Source organism: Arvicanthis niloticus, chromosome 6 (genome assembly GCF_011762505.2).
Source record: "Arvicanthis niloticus isolate mArvNil1 chromosome 6, mArvNil1.pat.X, whole genome shotgun sequence".
NCBI lineage: Eukaryota > Metazoa > Chordata > Mammalia > Rodentia > Muridae > Arvicanthis > Arvicanthis niloticus.
In genome coordinates this window covers 91,526,685-91,543,365 of record NC_047663.1, presented here as the reverse complement: position 1 = coordinate 91,543,365, position 16,681 = coordinate 91,526,685, and the positions used below count along the sequence as shown (strand labels likewise).

Sequence of the window (16,681 nt, the reverse complement as noted above, 5' to 3'; positions counted from 1 at the left end):
GTGAACCAACTTAAATCCTGGGAGATATCTGAGCTGGTCAGCCTGCTAGCTCTCTCACAGCCACATGACAAGAGTGAGCTCTCCTGCCTGGCTCCTGCTGGCCCACTCGATGATGCCACCAGCAAGGGGCAGAGCCAGCTCCTCTGCTCTCACGCCCTCGGCCTGACTCTACTGTGCTGCCCAGGAGAGGTGCAGGGGCTGCTCTCCTGAGTGCTGCAGGCTGGTAATGGACCCTGGCAGGGCCAGCTCTCCCACCCACCACAGATGGCAAAGGCAAAGGGAGGGGAGTGGATTTCCCCCTTGTCCATCCCATGGCACGGTTGACAAGAGGTAAGGCCAGCTTTCCCATGTTTGCAACCTCTAGGCCAGCTTGCCATTGCCAGGGCCAGCTCTACTGTGCTTTGGGGGCCCACTTTCCAGAGTACTACATCTGGCTAGGGGCAGGGCAGCTCTCCTGCTCTTCTCATGCCCTTGGGGCCAGCTCCCTGACAATGCCCAGGCAAGGGGTTGGGGCCAGTTTTACACAACCCTCAGACATCAACCTGTCTCCTGGCAACAGTCCAGACCAGGGACATTTGTCTGGCCTTTGGTGGTAACTTGCTCCTGCAAGTCTATGGACCAGATACGGCCCCAGATGGCATCACTGGCTACTCACACCTGGCTGTCTCACTATCCTCAAGTCTCCAGTTCTGCCTCTCTTCATTGTGGCCACATCCTTGTTTCTTTCTCTCTTCCATTCCCTACCACTTATTTGCCCCTCTTAGTGGCACCCAGGGTCTCTCAGTGTCCTGGGTCATCTCAGGGGTGGTCTCAGGGGTGCTGGTATGGCACTGGGCAGGGGTCACCTCATGCTCCCAGGCCTGCTTCTTTCAGGGAATGTCAGGCTACTAATCACTCAGACGTTCACAGGTCAGAACACTGAGCATAGGCATAGCCTGTCTCCTGTCACCTACTGACGCACATGTGACACAACAGCAACACCTGCAATGCCTCTAGGGACAGAGCCTACGGATAAATCTTATGGAGGCATTTTTTCAATTGAGAGTCCCTCTTCTCAAATGACTCTAGCTTGTGTCTGGTTGACATAGAACCAGCTAGTACAACTGACCCCTTGTCAACTTGATACACAAACACAACACTATTTAACAGTAGCCTTTCCTTCTCTATGATCTCAGATTAATATCACAATATAGACATAGTACGTGTAACTTTTAAAGTTCCACAGTCTTTACATTTTCAATACTTCAAAAACTGTCTCTTTAAAATATCCATTGTTTTTCTTAAAAATCCAAAGTCGTGAGGGGCATGGTGGCACACGCCTTTAATCCCAGCACCCGGAAGGTAGAGGCAGGCAGATCTCTGTGTTTGAGGCTAACCTGGTCTATATGGAATTTCAGAACAGCTAGAGCTACATAGTGAGTCCCTCTGTCCCGAAAAACTAAACTAAACTAAACTAAACCCAAAGTCTCTTTAAAAGGTCACAGTTCCTCAACTGTGGGCTCCTGTAAAATAATTTTTTAAAATTGGCTAAATAGTTTCTTACTTTGAAAGGGAAGAACCAGGCCATCGATACAATCTGAACAAGGCAGATCCAAACACCAACAGTGTAGTGTCTGGGATTTATGTGTGATCTATTCTCCTCCCAAATGGCTTGGTCATGTCTCCAGCTCCAGCTCCACCCTCTGCAGAACACGCAGCTTGTCTTCTAGGTCCAGAATAACTCAGCTCCACAGCTGCTCATGTCCTTGGTGGTCATCCCATGGCACTGGCTTCTCCAAAATGCTGGGATCTGCTCCAACTGAGGTGTGACAGGCCCCCAGACCTTAGCACAACTGACTCCATAATGGAAATACCATTCAGGCCATAAAACTCAGCACATAGACAGCACCACCTGCCAAAAGTAAAGCAAAGGCCTGATCTATCACTGTCCATAGTTCTGGGAAAGTCTCTAAATGAACTAACCTTGCTTTTTGGCTTCTGTAGTTCTGCTTCTGGCTAACTGTTCTTAATAATTGAAGTATGCCAACCCAGAACATGTTTCTTATGCTTAAAAGCTCCCCCCACCCCGAAAAAGACTGGGTGCTACACTGGAATCCTTAATACCCAGTGTAATTGCTGTCCAGCTAATAAAGAGTGTCCATTGCTTAACCCCGTCGCTCTGGTCTATGCCCTCACACAGATGCTGCACCTTCACTAATGGCTCCCTCTGGCCTCTGTTGAGGGACTCCAGCTCTGCCACACAGTGCCAAGCTTTGGCTGCTCTCCATGACCCCTGAAGTCCCTTCAAAATCAGTACCACATGGGATACTCTCACACATCACCAACTTTTGGCTGCCATCATGAGATGCAGCCTTGGCTGCCTTTAGGCTTCAATCTTGTACGTGCTGACCCTGAGGAAAGACTTCCCAGAAAATTTCATCTCAAGGATGCTGCCTTCTTCTTTTCCTCCTCCTCCTTCTCTTCCTCTTCCTCCTTGTCCTCCTCCTCTTCCTTCTCCTCCTCCTCTTCCTCCTTGTCCTCCTTGTCCTTCTCCTCCTCTTTCTCCTCCTCCTCCTCCTCCTTCTCCTCCTCCTCCTCCTTCTCTTCCTCCTTCTCCTCTTCCTCCTCTTCCTTCTCCTCCTCCTTGTCCTCCTCTTCCCCTTCCTTCTCCTCCTCCTCCTCTTTCTCCTTCTTCTCCTCCTCTTCCTCTTCCTCCTCCTTGTCCTCCACCTTCTTCTTCTTCAACTTTTTTTTTTTTTTTTGGTTTTTTGAGACAGGGTTTCTCTGTGTAGCCCTGGCTGTCCTGGAACTCACTCTGTAGACCAGGCTGGCCTCGAACTCAGAAATCCACCTGCCTCTGCCTCTCAAGTGCTGGGATTAAAGGTGTGCACCACCACCGCCCAGCCGTCTTCAACTTTTATTGTTTCGTTGTGAGTTTCACATCATGCACCCCAGTCCCACCCACCTCCCTATGCCTTCATATCTGCTATCTGCCTTTGCAACCCGCCCAGCCAATCGAGGTGCAGGGCACACGTTACCATGTGCTACAGCCAGCGAGGGAACTGGAACCACATCTGCTCTCCACCTTCAGACATGATGTCATGGGTGACTGGCAGGCAGAGCCGCCCACCCTCGCCTCCAGGCTGCACCCGTGCTAGGCTCAGACTGAGCAGTTCCTGAGGTTGAGACTACCTGTGAAGAACAGTGACCGTTTTTACAGGGCTCAGTCAGTGAAGTGCCTGTTTTACAGACATGATGTGAGGGTAGGAATTTAAATCCCTAGCACCTAGGTCTCATGTAAAACCTGGGTGTACATGTATAATTTTAGTGCTGGGATTGGGGCAAGGGCAAGGACCCCTGAAAATCACTGAGCCAGCCAGCCCAACCCAATCAATAAGCTGCAAGTCCAGTGAAGAAAGGGATGATTTATTGAGCGTATACCCTAGGACTGATCGATCAGGGTTGTGTCTCAGAATTCCATACTGAGGCTATGATCACTAACATTTCACAATGAGCTCATGTGCAGGTGCAGGAAGTGATGCCCAGTGGTCAGCTCTGACTCAGGCTATTTTGACCAGCTAAACAGAACGGTTCTAACTGACTTTTATTCTGATTGGTCCTAAGTGGAGCTTACAGTTGTCGAATTTCTTAAGATTAACAAACCTCAGAACATAACAGGGTAGGTGGTTAGCACGACCCTGCTCTGAGTCAAGTTATTCTTTCGTGTCAATGACTGGCAGGCAGATTACAGCAACAACATGAAATAGCTGGCAGGCATGGAACAAAATGGCTGCAGCAATGCTAGGGGCAGGGGGCAGGGCAGGGCTCATCAAATAGTGAGAACTTATTTTCTGAGAAAAAAGAGAGCAAGGAAGAAAACCAGCATCAATCCCCTGGCCTCCACAGGCACATATGCACCTGAACACACACACACACACACACACACACACACACACACACACACATGCAATTCACATACTTTTTTTAATAGAAGAAAGAATGAAAGCAAAGAGAAGGAAACAGCATTTTCCAGGTATTCATCTGCAGCAAGCTTCTCCTAACAGCACTTATTGCAGCTCAAAGAACCCATTGTCTCTCACCCAGTTCCTCTTCAAGCTCTCCCATGGCTCTCTGGTTGCTGCTGTCCCCTCTGTCCCAGTTGAGATCCCATTCCCTCTCCCCCTGGTTTGGATTCCTTTCCTTGCATCTCAAGTCTTCCTCAACTAAAGTCTTGTGCTGGAGCACATCCTTTAGTAGTCTCGTTAGATTAAAAATTCAGCCCAGTGGTGGAGTGCGCTATGATGCCATTTCTTGCAGGCCAGAAACTCCTAAACCAGTGTCCCACCCATAACTCAGCCCATACAAGGCTGCCCTGCACAGATGGCCCATCCTGAGATAAGATACTTCCCCATCCTTGTGGATGTCTCCAGGCTGTTCTTTGGACAGGGAATTCTGTGGCCTTGTTCCTGGAATTTTATGGTCTGTCCCTAGAGATGGTGACCTATGGGACTCCTGGGACTGATGACTTAGGGGTGTATGGTCAGTCTCTGAAACAGATGACTTTTCTTTTGAAGTCAGGCCTAGTCCCAAAATGGAGTTTATGTCATCCTCTCAGGACCCAGGGCACATACCTGGTTTAATTGCCTCTAACTCTTGCTTCAGGAAACCCAACTCCCTCTTTTGGCCTGAGCACTTGCACACATACAGCACACACACACACACACACACACACACACACACAAAATAAAAATAAAATATAAAATAAAACTAATCTTTTTATAGTTGTACTTTCTGTAAACCTTTGGGTTTTTTTTTTTTTCTTCCTTCCTTCCTTTCTTTCTTTTTCTCCCTTTAACTTTTTGGCTTTTTGACACAGGGTCTCTCTTATCTCTCTAGGTAACCCTGGCTGTCCTGAAACTGACTATGTAGACCAGGCTGGCCTTGAACTCACAGGGATCCACCTGTCCTGCCTCTGCCTCTCTGCCTCTCTGCCTCTCTGCCTCTCTGCCTCTCTGCCTCTCTGCCTCTCTGCCTCTCTGCCTCTCTGCCTCTCTGCCTCTCTGCCTCTCTGCCTCTCTGCCTCTCTGCCTCTCTGCCTCTCTGCCTCTCTGCCTCTCTGCCTCTCTGCCTCTCTGCCTCTCTGCCTCTCTGCCTCTCTGCCTCTCTGCCTCTCTGCCTCTCTGCCTCTCTGCCTCTCTGCCTCTCCCTCTGCCTCCTCTGCCTCAACAAATTAAAAAAAAAAAAAATGTTGTTTTGTTTCAGATAGGCAAGATCTCACTATGTAGCCCAGGCTAACCTTGTTTGGTTTTCTTGTTTGTTTGGTTGGTTTTTATCACTCTGCCCCAGCCTCCCCACTGCTGGAATTATATAATTACAGGCAGGTTTAGTTGTGCAAATGTAACATCTTTATCAAAAAAAAAATTTTTTTTATAGCCTGGGCTACATAGTGAGTTTAGTTCAGTGCTAGTTTGGGTTACATGACCCTTTCTCAAGATAAAAACAATTCCCCAGGGCCAGTTCCATGCTCACCCTCTGACCCACTTCCCTGCAGCCTTGCCTAAGAGCACTCCTCCAGACTTTGCTAACCCGTGAGTGACAACTGAGCTCGCTTTGCTTTGCATTCATTTAATTACTAAGGTGAACATTTCCCAGCACACGTGTTAGCCAAATTAGCTTCCTCTTCGTCACGTGTCTTTGTCCTTCACCCATTTGCCTTTAGGATTCAGTGGGGCTTGTTGGGTTTTCTTTGTCTTGTTTCATTTTGTTTTCTGACAAATTTCTTTGAGCACCTTGAGTAACAATGGTGTCATCATCCAGCCATACTTCCTACATTGATTTTTCATTTTGTTTACCCTTCTATTTGTAAGCAATGTTTGTGTTTTTAACTGGTGGGCCATAGCTCTTTTCTTTTGTGATAGCCACTGTGACTAATTTGACGATGCTTTAGGAGACCAGCGAGGCAGCTCAGCAAGAAATGGAGCTCCACCAAGCTCTCAGACCTGCATTCCATCCCTGGAACCCACCTGGTGGAAGGAAAGAGTTGATTACTGCAAGTTGTGCTCGGGCTTAACTGCCCCCTCCCTCCCATGCACGCATGCCCTTTCATGAACACACAGTAAATTAATGAACTTAATAACATTAAAAAAAAAAAAAGACAAAATACTCCAGAGAGCTCCTTATGGTCAGAATCCCTCAGCCCCTCTGTGTGACGCTTGGTGTGGAGAAGCATCTAGCTTTTTGCTGTTGTGGACTCCAGGTGCAGGGGGTGGGAGCGGGGAAGTGTGGAGTCGGGCTCACTGATGGTGGGAGGAACCCTCACACTTCTGTTGCTCACCTGACTTCAAGGCAGAATTGTATGCAAAGTATTTGCTGTTAGAAGAGAGAGGAGGGAGAGGAAAAACTAGAAAGGGCTCCACGAGGAAGCTCTTAGCTTCAAAGGGTCAAACTGCCTCAAAGGTAGGTAATTGATCACCAGATAACTACCTGAAGTGTGGCCATCTGGTTGCTTTGAAACACTATACACAGTTTAAGAGAAGACCTTTTCCCTCAAACGTTATGTCTCTCAGGATGTCCATGCTGCAGGGTGGGCCCTCTGTTCCCTTCTGTGTCTTCTTCCTAAACTATCGGGTACCTATGTAGCTCTCATCCAGGGCTTTCATGAACACACTGGAAAAGGGGAGGAATTAGACAGCAACATTTGCCTTTAATCCTAGCACTCGGGAGGCAGAGGCAGGTGGATCTCTGTGAGTTAGAGGCTAGCCTGGTCTACAGAGTGAGTTCCAGCCCAACCTGTCTCAAGACAAAACAAATAAAATAAAAACAAAGAAGGAAGGAGTGTATGAGTCCAGAGCTCTCTCTTCCCACAGCTTGCCCTTCTAGCGTCAGAGGAGCCCGGTGCCTGAGCTCCCACTCGGAAATGCGAGGACCGGGATGTGTAGGAGTTGCAGAGAAGGTGTCAACCTCTCGGGAAGTCCTGGATACCAATGCTACCGCCCTCAGGCATTATGGGACCTGGAAGAGCAGAGACTTGTGGTACAGGGACCGGCACAGCAGACAGGAACCACACTGGAGTGGTGACGGCCACCAGAGGGCTCCACTCTACACAGCAAACCCGGGAGACCAAGGTCATTGCACTTCGTGTGACCTTGAGCTACCCTGTGGGGCGATTGACCTCCCCCGGCTCACACCAACACGGTGCGACGCTGCACCCTCTGCACCAGCAGGGAAACTGAGGCAGGGCTAGGCCGGCTGTTGAGCGCCGCTCCCTGGCCTGGCAGGATCTGCTGTGAGACATTCAGGATATGGTCCTGCGTCCTGACTCCTCGGCTTGGAGGGAGGGAGTGGCCTTCGGAACTTCGGTCCAGCTCTGTCTGATGTCAGTCTCATGCCCTAAATAACTTCCTCCCAGGGACACTTCCGCCGCAGCCTCACGTCCGGTCCGTCCCGGGGCCTGACCGGCGCACCCAGGGCAGGAACCGGACAGCCACCTTGCCGGTCACTATGTCACCTTCCCATAACAGCTCTCGCCACGCCCAGAAGGTGCAGCCCCAGACTTGCAGGGGCCCGGCATAGGTTCCTATTCCCTGAGCCAACTTACAGATGTGTGTGTGTGTGTGTGTGTGTGTGTGTGTGTGTGTGTGTGGTCCAGGAGCATCGGCGGGGGCCGCGGGGGCTGGCCAAAGTCTCACTTTCTTGGTTGCACAAGCACCCTGACCTTAGTTCTTCAATGTCTACTCCCCCATCAGGGTATAAATCAACCTTGGGCCACAGGTGTGAGATTAAAGAGTAGGTGCTCAATAAGTATTTAATGAATGAACGAACGAACAATCAAACAAATGAATGAATGAATGAATGAATACGTGAAATGGAAGGTCTCTTGGATGAAGTAGACTCTGCCAACTTAGGTGGGGCCTGTGGTCAACTGAAGAAGGCAGTGAGTCCTCTGTGGTCAGCTCATGTAGGGGAACAACACCTTGCTACTAGAATCCTGGAGTATACAAAGGAAGCGGTCTGGCCCCTGTAGTTCAGGGCCGGGTCATGGAGTTGGTGTTCTGGGCACCTCCTTCCTTCCGAAGAGGAGCTGGGCAGGCAGGGTTGACAGGTTGGGTGGCATAGCCAAGCTGACACTCACCTCCAGCATAAAACCTCACTTCATGGAGCCTGCACCTCTGTAGTACTAGGGAGAGCTTCTGCCACCTCTGACCAGGACTCAAATATCTACTAAGCCAGAGAATATGAGGCAGCCCCACATCGCTGCCTTGCTGCTGCTGCTGCTGCTGAGATCTGGTGAGTCGCAGTCCAGGGTCAGACAGTTCTGCTGCCATTTCTCTCTGTAGGGGCCTCTATGTTCTGCGCTAACTTTCATCACAGCCCCCCAATCCCTGAGCCTGCCTGAGTCTGAAAGGAACCACCTTTTCTCAGTGATGGGGTTCCCAGAGAGTATGCTCAGTTCCCAAATATTCTACCTCAGGGACCTGACTGGGGGAGGGGCGCTGTGGGAAGGTCTGGCAGAGTATGTGGCCATGGCCTTGAGAGGACCCCAAGGCAGGGGCTTGGCTAGAGCCACACTCCCATCTTCCCAGGCTCTCATGTTATACCATGCTCTGAGCTTGGGGTTCCCCAGAGGCCTCTCTTCCCATTCTGCAGAAGATAGAGTGTCCACACCTATAGGATTTGAACCCAGGCCTGCAGACTTCCAAGCCCCTCAGTTTATGTGAATTGTGCTTACCCTCTGAGCCTAGAAGCCTTCAAAATCTGGCTGAGGCTCAGCAGAGAGCTGGGAACAAGAACTGTAGGCTGAGGAGGGTCCCAGCTCATGCCTTCAGAGGGAGAAGCAGCCCCTGCCCGTTGTGAGCAAGGGTCAGCAGGTTCTAGCCAGGCGCCCTGCTTACCAGGTTTCCTGTGGGATGGGCTCTTCTCTACAAGGGAAACTCTCCCACATTCCTGGGCCAGATGGGCCAGCTCAGCAGCCAGCATGCTTCCGTGTCCTCACCTTACCTTCCTGGGCCAGGCCAAGTTACCCCAGACCATGTCTCAGCTGGGGCTCAGGTTAGGAGGACATTAGTGGGCATCTCTGTGGGGATGCTCCCACTTCCCCCAATGCCAAGAATGGTTTTGTTCATGGCCTGTAGCAGCAAGGATGATAGCATTGAAAGCCCATTTCCATTGGGTGTGACACTGTGCTGGCTCCTGTGGGTGGATCAATTGAGGTCACTACCAAAGCAGAAATAGCAGCCTGCCTCTGGCTCACAAATTGCCGTAACCTGAGGATGGACCCCTGGGTGACATGCTTGCTCACTTCAGCCCAGGGTGACCAGCACCCCAGGAATCCTCGGGCTGATCTTGCCTTTTCTCAGACCTCAGCCACTCCTATCAGGGGTCCAGGATGGACACAGACTGCCTGTGGGACTGGGAGAGACTGAGAGTCACAGCCTGAAGGACGAAGCTGCAGCAGAGACAATGGGTGACAGGAGACTGACTGGAGGGAGAATGCACAGAAGGCTCTTACAAGTTCCAGGAAGGAGGGAGGAGAAGGCCTGCAGTGGATCTGTGCCCTTGAGGTCAGAGGGCAGCGAGGCAACATTGCAAGCTGGCTCGTTGGGCCTAGAGATCAGTTCCAACTGGGTATTAACAAGATGGGGACTCTCCTTGGTCATATTTGCATTTTATTTTATATTAAGATTTTATTTGTATTCATATATATATATGAATACAAATGTTCATATATATATATATATATATATATATATATATATATATATATATCTTTGTCTCTCTGTTTCTCTGTCTCTGTCTCTATCTCTCTCTTGTGTGTGTGTGTGAGTGTGTATGCATGTGTGTGTTTAAGTGAAGGTAGTTTACCTGTGAGACCAGAAGGGGTTGCTGGATCCCCTGGGTGCTGGGAACCGAACTGGATCCTCTGTAAAAGCTGAAAATGTTCTTAACCAATGAGCCATCTCTCCGGCTCTTTATTTATTTATGTATATTTTTTCTTGTATGAATGCTTTATTTGAATGTACGCATGTTCACTGTATGAATATAGTGTCTATGGAGGTCATAAGAGGGTATCAGATCTGCAGGAACTGGAGTTACAGACGGCTGCGAGTCACCACATGCTAGGGCCTGAACCCAGGTCTTCTGCCAGAACACTAAGTGCTCTCAACGACTAAACCACTTCATTTATCTTGAGACAGGGTCTTACAACATTGCTTTGACTGGCCAGGTACTCATTGTGTAGTGCAGTCTGGCCTTAAACTCCAGGCAATCCTCCTGCCTCAGCCTCTTGAGTGGAGAGCACTGGGTAACAGCTATGACCCATTATATACTGTGCATTGCATTATGAAGGGCACATGAACTCACAAGCCACACAAGCCAGAAGTCCAGAGCACAGTCCTGTTTCTCAAGACCATCACATATGTCCCTATCTACTTGATACCCTGCTTTGAGAGACAGCTGGTCCTGTCCTCAGCAGTAGCTACCTCTTGTTCCTCTATGTTCTGGTTCCTCTGGGTTTCTGGTACTGTGATAAAATATCATGACAAAAAGGAACCTGGCAGGTAAAGGGCTTATTTGAGCTCACTCTTCCAGGTGACAATCCATCATTTCAGGGAAACAGGAACCTGAAACAGCTGGTCACATCCAGAGTCAAGAGTAGGAAGAAATGAATGTATGTATATGCACTTGCTTATGTTTAGCTCAGTTCAGAACCAACCCCTCCCCCCCATCCCCCCCCACCCCCCCCACCCCCGCCTAGGGAATAGTTCCATCCACAGTGGGTTGGGCCTTCCTACATCAATTAAGATAACCATGCCCCACCCAGCACAGGTATATCACAGACCAACCCAATGGAAATGATCCTCTATTGAGACTCTGTTTCCTGGTGATTCTAGCTTTTATCAAGCTAACCACCACACCCTGTCCACAACTGAACTCTACCCCATCGCCAAGCCCACATTCTGGATTTTGGTCCCCTGTAGCACTGCAAATTGCATGACTGGGGGCTCCACAGGGAAAAGGAGTCCTGTGACATCCTTAAAGGCTCTGGGCACTGCAGGCCATGTATGGCTCAGCATGGCCATTTGCTGTCCATTTTGACCCTCAGCATCCCAGAATGGTTTTCTTTTCATCACTCCATTTGGGTTCAAGTGACGGGGCTTAGAGAAAATGTGACCAACCAGGAGTGACCTGACCAATCTGAAGCCCCATCTAGTTCCCACAGACCTACCCAAGGGACCAGTAACTAGGAGAGTACAGCTAAAGATCTGGGGGGTGCCTGGGATTGAATCTGAGTCTGGAATGGAGTTTATTGAAGTTAAGAAAAGGGTGATGAACCCTAGAAAATGGATCCCATCCCAGGTACCCATTCCTCTTCTCTGCTTGTCCCCTCACCTTGAGGGTGGTCTAGCGAAGATGGTCAATATAGTCAGAGTTGACAAAAGGGCTCAGTCCTCAGGAAGTACAGTTCTCTATAGTCCGAGGAGATTGACCTTTCATGGTTGCTTGAGAGTAGACAGTGACCGTGGGTGTCTGGACCTCAGTTAAACTTGGAGAGAAGTTGAAGAAGACTTGATCATTCTGAAAGACTGAGAGGAGCCCTGATGGACAATCTGTGAAGGTGGCCTCTGGGGTTTCCTCTGTCATCCAGAGCTAGTCCTGAGTGAGACAGACTTCCACATCTGTAGGACTTGAGGCCCATGCACTATCTATACCTCCACATTTCAAGACAAAAACAGGGGTTCAAGGGGGAAGAAGAGATCCCTGTGTGGACAAGAAGAGTGTCAACCTGCCCCAAACAGTAGATCAATCCATGTGGCTACAGTACTGGCTTCCCCGGTTGTCTTTCCTTGTCATCAATGAACAGGGACCCTCTGATGAGGCAGGAGCAGGAAGAAACAGACCTTGGCATGGTAAAGTTGGCTGATGACCCCCCTTTTCTTACTTACAGGGACTGAAGGGGCCAGGGCTCTGAGAGGTAAGTGAGATCAACTAGGGCACAGGAGTGGCTGGACATTCAGAGAGAGAGAGAGAGAGAGAGAGAGAGAGAGAGAGAGAGAGAGAGAGAAGAGGGGAGGATAAGGATAGGATAGGAAAGATGCATGGGGCAGCAGGAAAGCCAGTCAGAGTGGCCAAGCAGAACTAGAGTCCAGAAGGCAGTGGAAGAAAATATCTCCAATATGATAAGCAAAACAGTCCATGGTAGAGGCATCAGAGACAAGGTCCAGGATAGGCGACACCCTCCCTGCTGTGTCATGACTATCCTTTGGCTCACCAACCCCGTGGAAATACATGACATACAGCCATCCTTCAGGGACAAGCTCTGGGTGTGAATTTTCCATGTCACACCAACCTTCCTGATCCCGGGTTGGGTCTTGTCACCTTGTTTGTTCTAAGTGAGAGGTCTGAGGTTCATGGGAAGGCAGAACTAGAAAGGGTTAGCCTGTACCAAAAGCCTCTGGTGCTTGGGCCTCTGAACTACCAATGTCCTGAGCAGCTTAGGGACCACAAAGGGCAGAAAACTGACAGAAAGTAAGAGCTGGCAGGTGGGGTCTGGAGTGGAGCTGGAGCCGTGGAACCAGCCCCCTTCTTCAGAGAGTGATTTCATGTTCTTCCAGCCTGTGGGCATCCAAGGATGTTCAACCGGATGGTGGGCGGGGAAGATGCCTTAGAAGGTGAATGGCCCTGGCAGGTCAGCATCCAGCGCAATGGAGTCCACTTCTGTGGGGGCAGCCTCATCGCACCAACCTGGGTCCTCACTGCTGCACACTGCTTCTCCAAGTAAGTGGCCCTGGGCCTTCAAGCTTCTCACCAGTGATTGGGACAAGACAGAGTCTGTGCACAACCGTCAGCACCACGGACAGCAGCCCACGGGCACACCCCCACCCCCATCCTATACCTTATCCAGTAACACCCACTGTCTTCCAAAGTTTTCCTTTAGGGAATGGGACAGATAGCTCAGTGTACTGGCTGTTCTTGTAAAGGACCAATGTTCAACTCTCCACATCCACATGGTGGCTCATAACTTTCTATACTTCAATTTCTATACTTTTCAATTTCTGGCTTAAAGCAAGCTCTAAGCATTCACATGGTGCATGGACACACATGTAGACGAAACACATAAATAAAATAATTTAAAATTTTCCTTTAGGTCAAACCCTACACCTGGAAGCTACGCTACTGCCTCAGCTCCTGATCCACCAGGTGCTCTGTCAGTGATAACTGGGGTCCTGTTCTTACAGCCCCCCCACCCCCACCCCACACACATACACACACTGGTTCAGAGCTCTCTCTGGTTTTGATAAGCCTAAGATTTGGAACAGAATGTCCATCTTCCTCATCCCATTTAAGGTCACCTCAGAGGGCAGTCCCCCATCCCACACATCCACGAGGCACCTGGCCTCAGATTTTCAGGGTCTCCAAACATCTTTCCTCATAGATCTGCAATTCCTCTTTTCCCTTTGTTTTATTTATTATTGTGTGTTTGGGGGGAGGGGCACATGTCCAGTGTGCTTGTGGAGGTCAGAAGACATTTCAGAGTTGGTTTTCTCCTGTCACTGTTTGGTGTGTGTGTGTGTGTGTATGTGTGATAAAACTTGGGAGTTAAGGCTTGCATAGAAAGCACCTGTACCTGAGCCATCTTGCCAGCCCCTGCAATTATTTCAAAAAGCTCAGAGGTGGCCTACCTGGGGCTTAGAGGCAGGCTTTGGGCTCACTGTACCTCACAGATTTGTGTATTTCAGCAGTCTTTTCAGGTAGGAGTCTTAGTGTTCCCCTCTTACAAATGAGGAACCTGAGTCTCAGGGAACTTGTTAGGTCACTTACCCAAGGTCACCTGGTAGCCAGGGAAAGATGGGTGATTTTCAGTTTCTACAGCCTTTATCAGGGAGATGACATTGTTACTCATACAAAGAGATGTGTCAGATACTGCAGTGAAGCACAACAACCTACCCACTGTGGGTTCCTTTCCTCATGGAGGAGGCTACTCACATCAGCTCTGTTCTTTCTTTCAGCACTTCAGACATATCCATATACCAGGTCCTACTGGGGGCACTGAAATTGCAGCAGCCAGGACCACACGCCTTGTATGTCCCCGTGAAGCAAGTGAAAAGCAATCCTCAGTACCAAGGCATGGCCTCCAGTGCCGATGTGGCTCTGGTGGAGCTACAGGTGCCTGTGACCTTCACCAATTACATCCTCCCTGTGTGCCTGCCTGACTCCTCCGTCGTCTTTGAGTCGGGCATGAACTGCTGGGTTACTGGCTGGGGCAGCCCCAGTGAACAAGGTGAGGGGGACTGAACTAGGGGAGGAAGGGAGATACCAATTGAGAGGCAGGACAGCTTTCCTGTTAATATTGGTATACATGATCTCTATTCCCACGGGTGGGGCAGGCATGAATGGAGCAGGTGCTGTAGGAGGAACAGCTGTGCACATGCAAGACAGGAGAGGGAGACAAGCAGGCCTGGTACTACTAATGAGGGAGGAAACCCAGGGAGGGGCAGAGTGAGCTGTGGTTCTCGAGAACCCAGAGCCTTCGGGATCCTGATTAAGACTGTCCACTGAGTTGCAGGCTGCCTTTCCCTCCCCAGACCGACTCCCGAACCCACGGGTCCTGCAGAAACTTGCTGTGCCTATCATTGACACGGCCAAATGCAACCTGCTGTACAGCAAAGACGTCGAGTCTGAGTTCCAGCTCAAAACCATCAAGGATGACATGCTGTGTGCGGGCTATGCAGAGGGCAAGAGGGACGCCTGTAAGGTACAGTGTTATGGCAAAGGCGTTAGAGCCACAGTTCTCAACCTGTGGGTCCTGACAACTCTGGGGATCAAACGACTCTTTCACAGGGGTCACATATGAGATACCTTACATATCAGATGTTTGCAATTCGTAAGTGGCAAAATCAGTAGCAATGAAAATAATTTTATGGTTGTGGGGCTCCACAACAGGAGGAACTGTATTAAAAGGTAACCACATCAACAGGGTTGGGAACCACTGTTCTAGAGGAAGGAGCTCAGTCCAGGTCGAGGGTAGACTGTGGTTCCATTAGCTGCCATGATAAACAAGTCTTGGCTCTGAAATGGGGGCCCAAAAGCTGCATTTCCAACAAACACCACACTGGGTGTATGCCACTGACAGACAACCTGGGACAGCAGCAACGTGTAGGCTCGTCCATATGGGGAGGTTCTTGGGAAAGAGCTTTGTGACCAGAGTACCCTGGGCCTTCGTGAGGCCAGGGTGGGTTCTGATGGCCCTCTGCTTCCCCACAGGGTGACTCTGGAGGTCCATTGGTGTGCCTTGTGGACCAGTCATGGGTGCAGGCTGGAGTGATCAGCTGGGGAGAGGGCTGTGCCCGCCGGAATCGCCCAGGTGTCTACATCCGTGTGACTTCTCATCACAAATGGATCCATCAAATCATCCCAGAACTGCAGTTTCAGGGGAGGGCCAGCAGCCAGCAGCAGCACAGAGACCCCCAAGGTCGGCAGCGCCTGGCGGAGAACTCTGCTCCCTGCCTGGCTGCCCATGCAGTGGTGCTGGCCCTGGTGGCACTGCAGTTCAGGATCCTCTAGGGCTGCCCAGCCTGGCAGGTGGAGCCCCACCCACTGTACATTTGTAAATACTGCGCCCCCATCTTATATGCCAGCTGCTTTTATTTATGTTCACCTCCATTAAAAAAAAAAAAAAAACCATCATGGACTATGTGGGGATCTTTGCAGGACTTTAGAGGCTAACAAGCTGTGGTCCAGGAAGATTTGGAGAGCTTGGCTCCTAGTGAGATGGGACCCTTGCAGGCACGCCCAAGCTAGGATGCTCCTGGCCCAGTTGCCCTGTTGTCACTCCACAGCTGTCTCACCACCTTGAATACCGATGGGTGTCTCATTTCAGCACTGTGGACAGCGACTGACACGGGTGGAGGGCAGGTCACAAGATGCCAAAGGCTTCAGTGGCACCGTGTGGAAGATGGGCGGAGGCACAGGCTGGGGCATAGCCTCCAATCCCACCCAACCTAACACCATCACATTAAAGGACATTCTTGTAACACTTCAGGAGTCCCCTCCAGGGGCAGCAGGCACTTCATGTTCTTCCCTTGATCGCCGAGGCTCCTGTTCTACTGTTCATTCCTTAACCTCAACCTTCCCACTTTCTAGTAACACAGTAGGGGAGTGGAAAGGACTAGACACTCACAAACCATGCTCCTCTCACACCCAGCCACGCGTGCACATTCACCTACATGCTCACACTGGCAAGCCTGCCTTGCCTCAGGTGGAACAGGCACTGCTATTTACCCAGTGGGTAACTGTCAGGTGTGGTGGCACACACCTTTAGTCCCAGCATCCGGGAAGCAGAGGCAGGTGGAGCTCTGTGAGCTCAAGGCCAGCCTAATTAATATTGTGAGTTCCAGGCTACAGAGGGAGACCCTGTCTCAGGGTGAGGGGGGTCCCAAAAAACAAAGACAACCACCCCCAAAACCCAGAATGGATCACTTAGCACTCAGGAATCACAAACATGCACGAGGAAGGCCCTGGCTGCTCAGTGGCCCCTAAGGAGAAGCTGTTGTTGCCTTCTCGACAGGATTGAGCGTCTGGCCTAAGAGTGGTTGGTTACCCTTCTGCTCTAGAGAGGAAAGCTGGACACTGGAACCCATACAAGGGTGCAGGGCAGTTTGCAGGAGTGTAAGCTCTGGGTTCACAGGACAGGCTTGGAGACCCA

The 16,681-nt window shown here is 50.3% G+C and overlaps 1 protein-coding gene and 1 non-coding gene across 3 annotated transcripts; one reads left to right on the top strand and one right to left on the bottom strand.

Moving 5' to 3' along the window:
- Positions 1-875: 875 nt before the first annotated feature.
- LOC117712185 (small nucleolar RNA SNORA17) lies at positions 876-1,003 on the bottom strand. Its single transcript, XR_004607252.1, has one exon. It is a non-coding gene; the product is annotated as a small nucleolar RNA SNORA17 (small nucleolar RNA).
- Positions 1,004-8,121: 7,118 nt separating this feature from the next.
- Prss27 (serine protease 27) lies at positions 8,122-15,924 on the top strand. Of its 2 annotated transcripts, none has more exons than XM_034506184.2 (6): positions 8,122-8,265; positions 11,924-11,950; positions 12,591-12,753; positions 13,986-14,257; positions 14,562-14,731; positions 15,241-15,924. In XM_034506184.2, the coding sequence occupies exons 1-6, from the start codon at positions 8,214-8,216 to the stop codon at positions 15,538-15,540; spliced, it is 984 nt and encodes a 327-aa protein (XP_034362075.1). In that variant the 5' UTR covers positions 8,122-8,213; the 3' UTR covers positions 15,541-15,924. The 2 variants fall into 2 exon arrangements, with proteins under 2 accessions (XP_034362075.1, XP_034362077.1); XM_034506186.2 differs by lacking the exon at positions 8,122-8,265 and adding an exon at positions 9,951-10,645.
- The last annotated feature ends 757 nt before the right edge of the window (positions 15,925-16,681 follow it).

What these genes read in the sequence shown, in the direction of transcription:
- Prss27 (XM_034506184.2), top strand. Translation starts at nt 8,214, where the DNA reads ATGAGGCAGCCCCACATCGCTGCCTTGCTGCTGCTGCTGCTGCTGAGA. An exon ending in GCTGCTGCTGCTGAGATCTG is followed by an intron (nt 8,266 to 11,923) that starts GTGAGTCGCAGT and finishes TCTTACTTACAG; the next exon opens with GGACTGAAGGGGCCAGGGCT. An exon ending in GGGCAGCCCCAGTGAACAAG is followed by an intron (nt 14,258 to 14,561) that starts GTGAGGGGGACT and finishes TTCCCTCCCCAG; the next exon opens with ACCGACTCCCGAACCCACGG.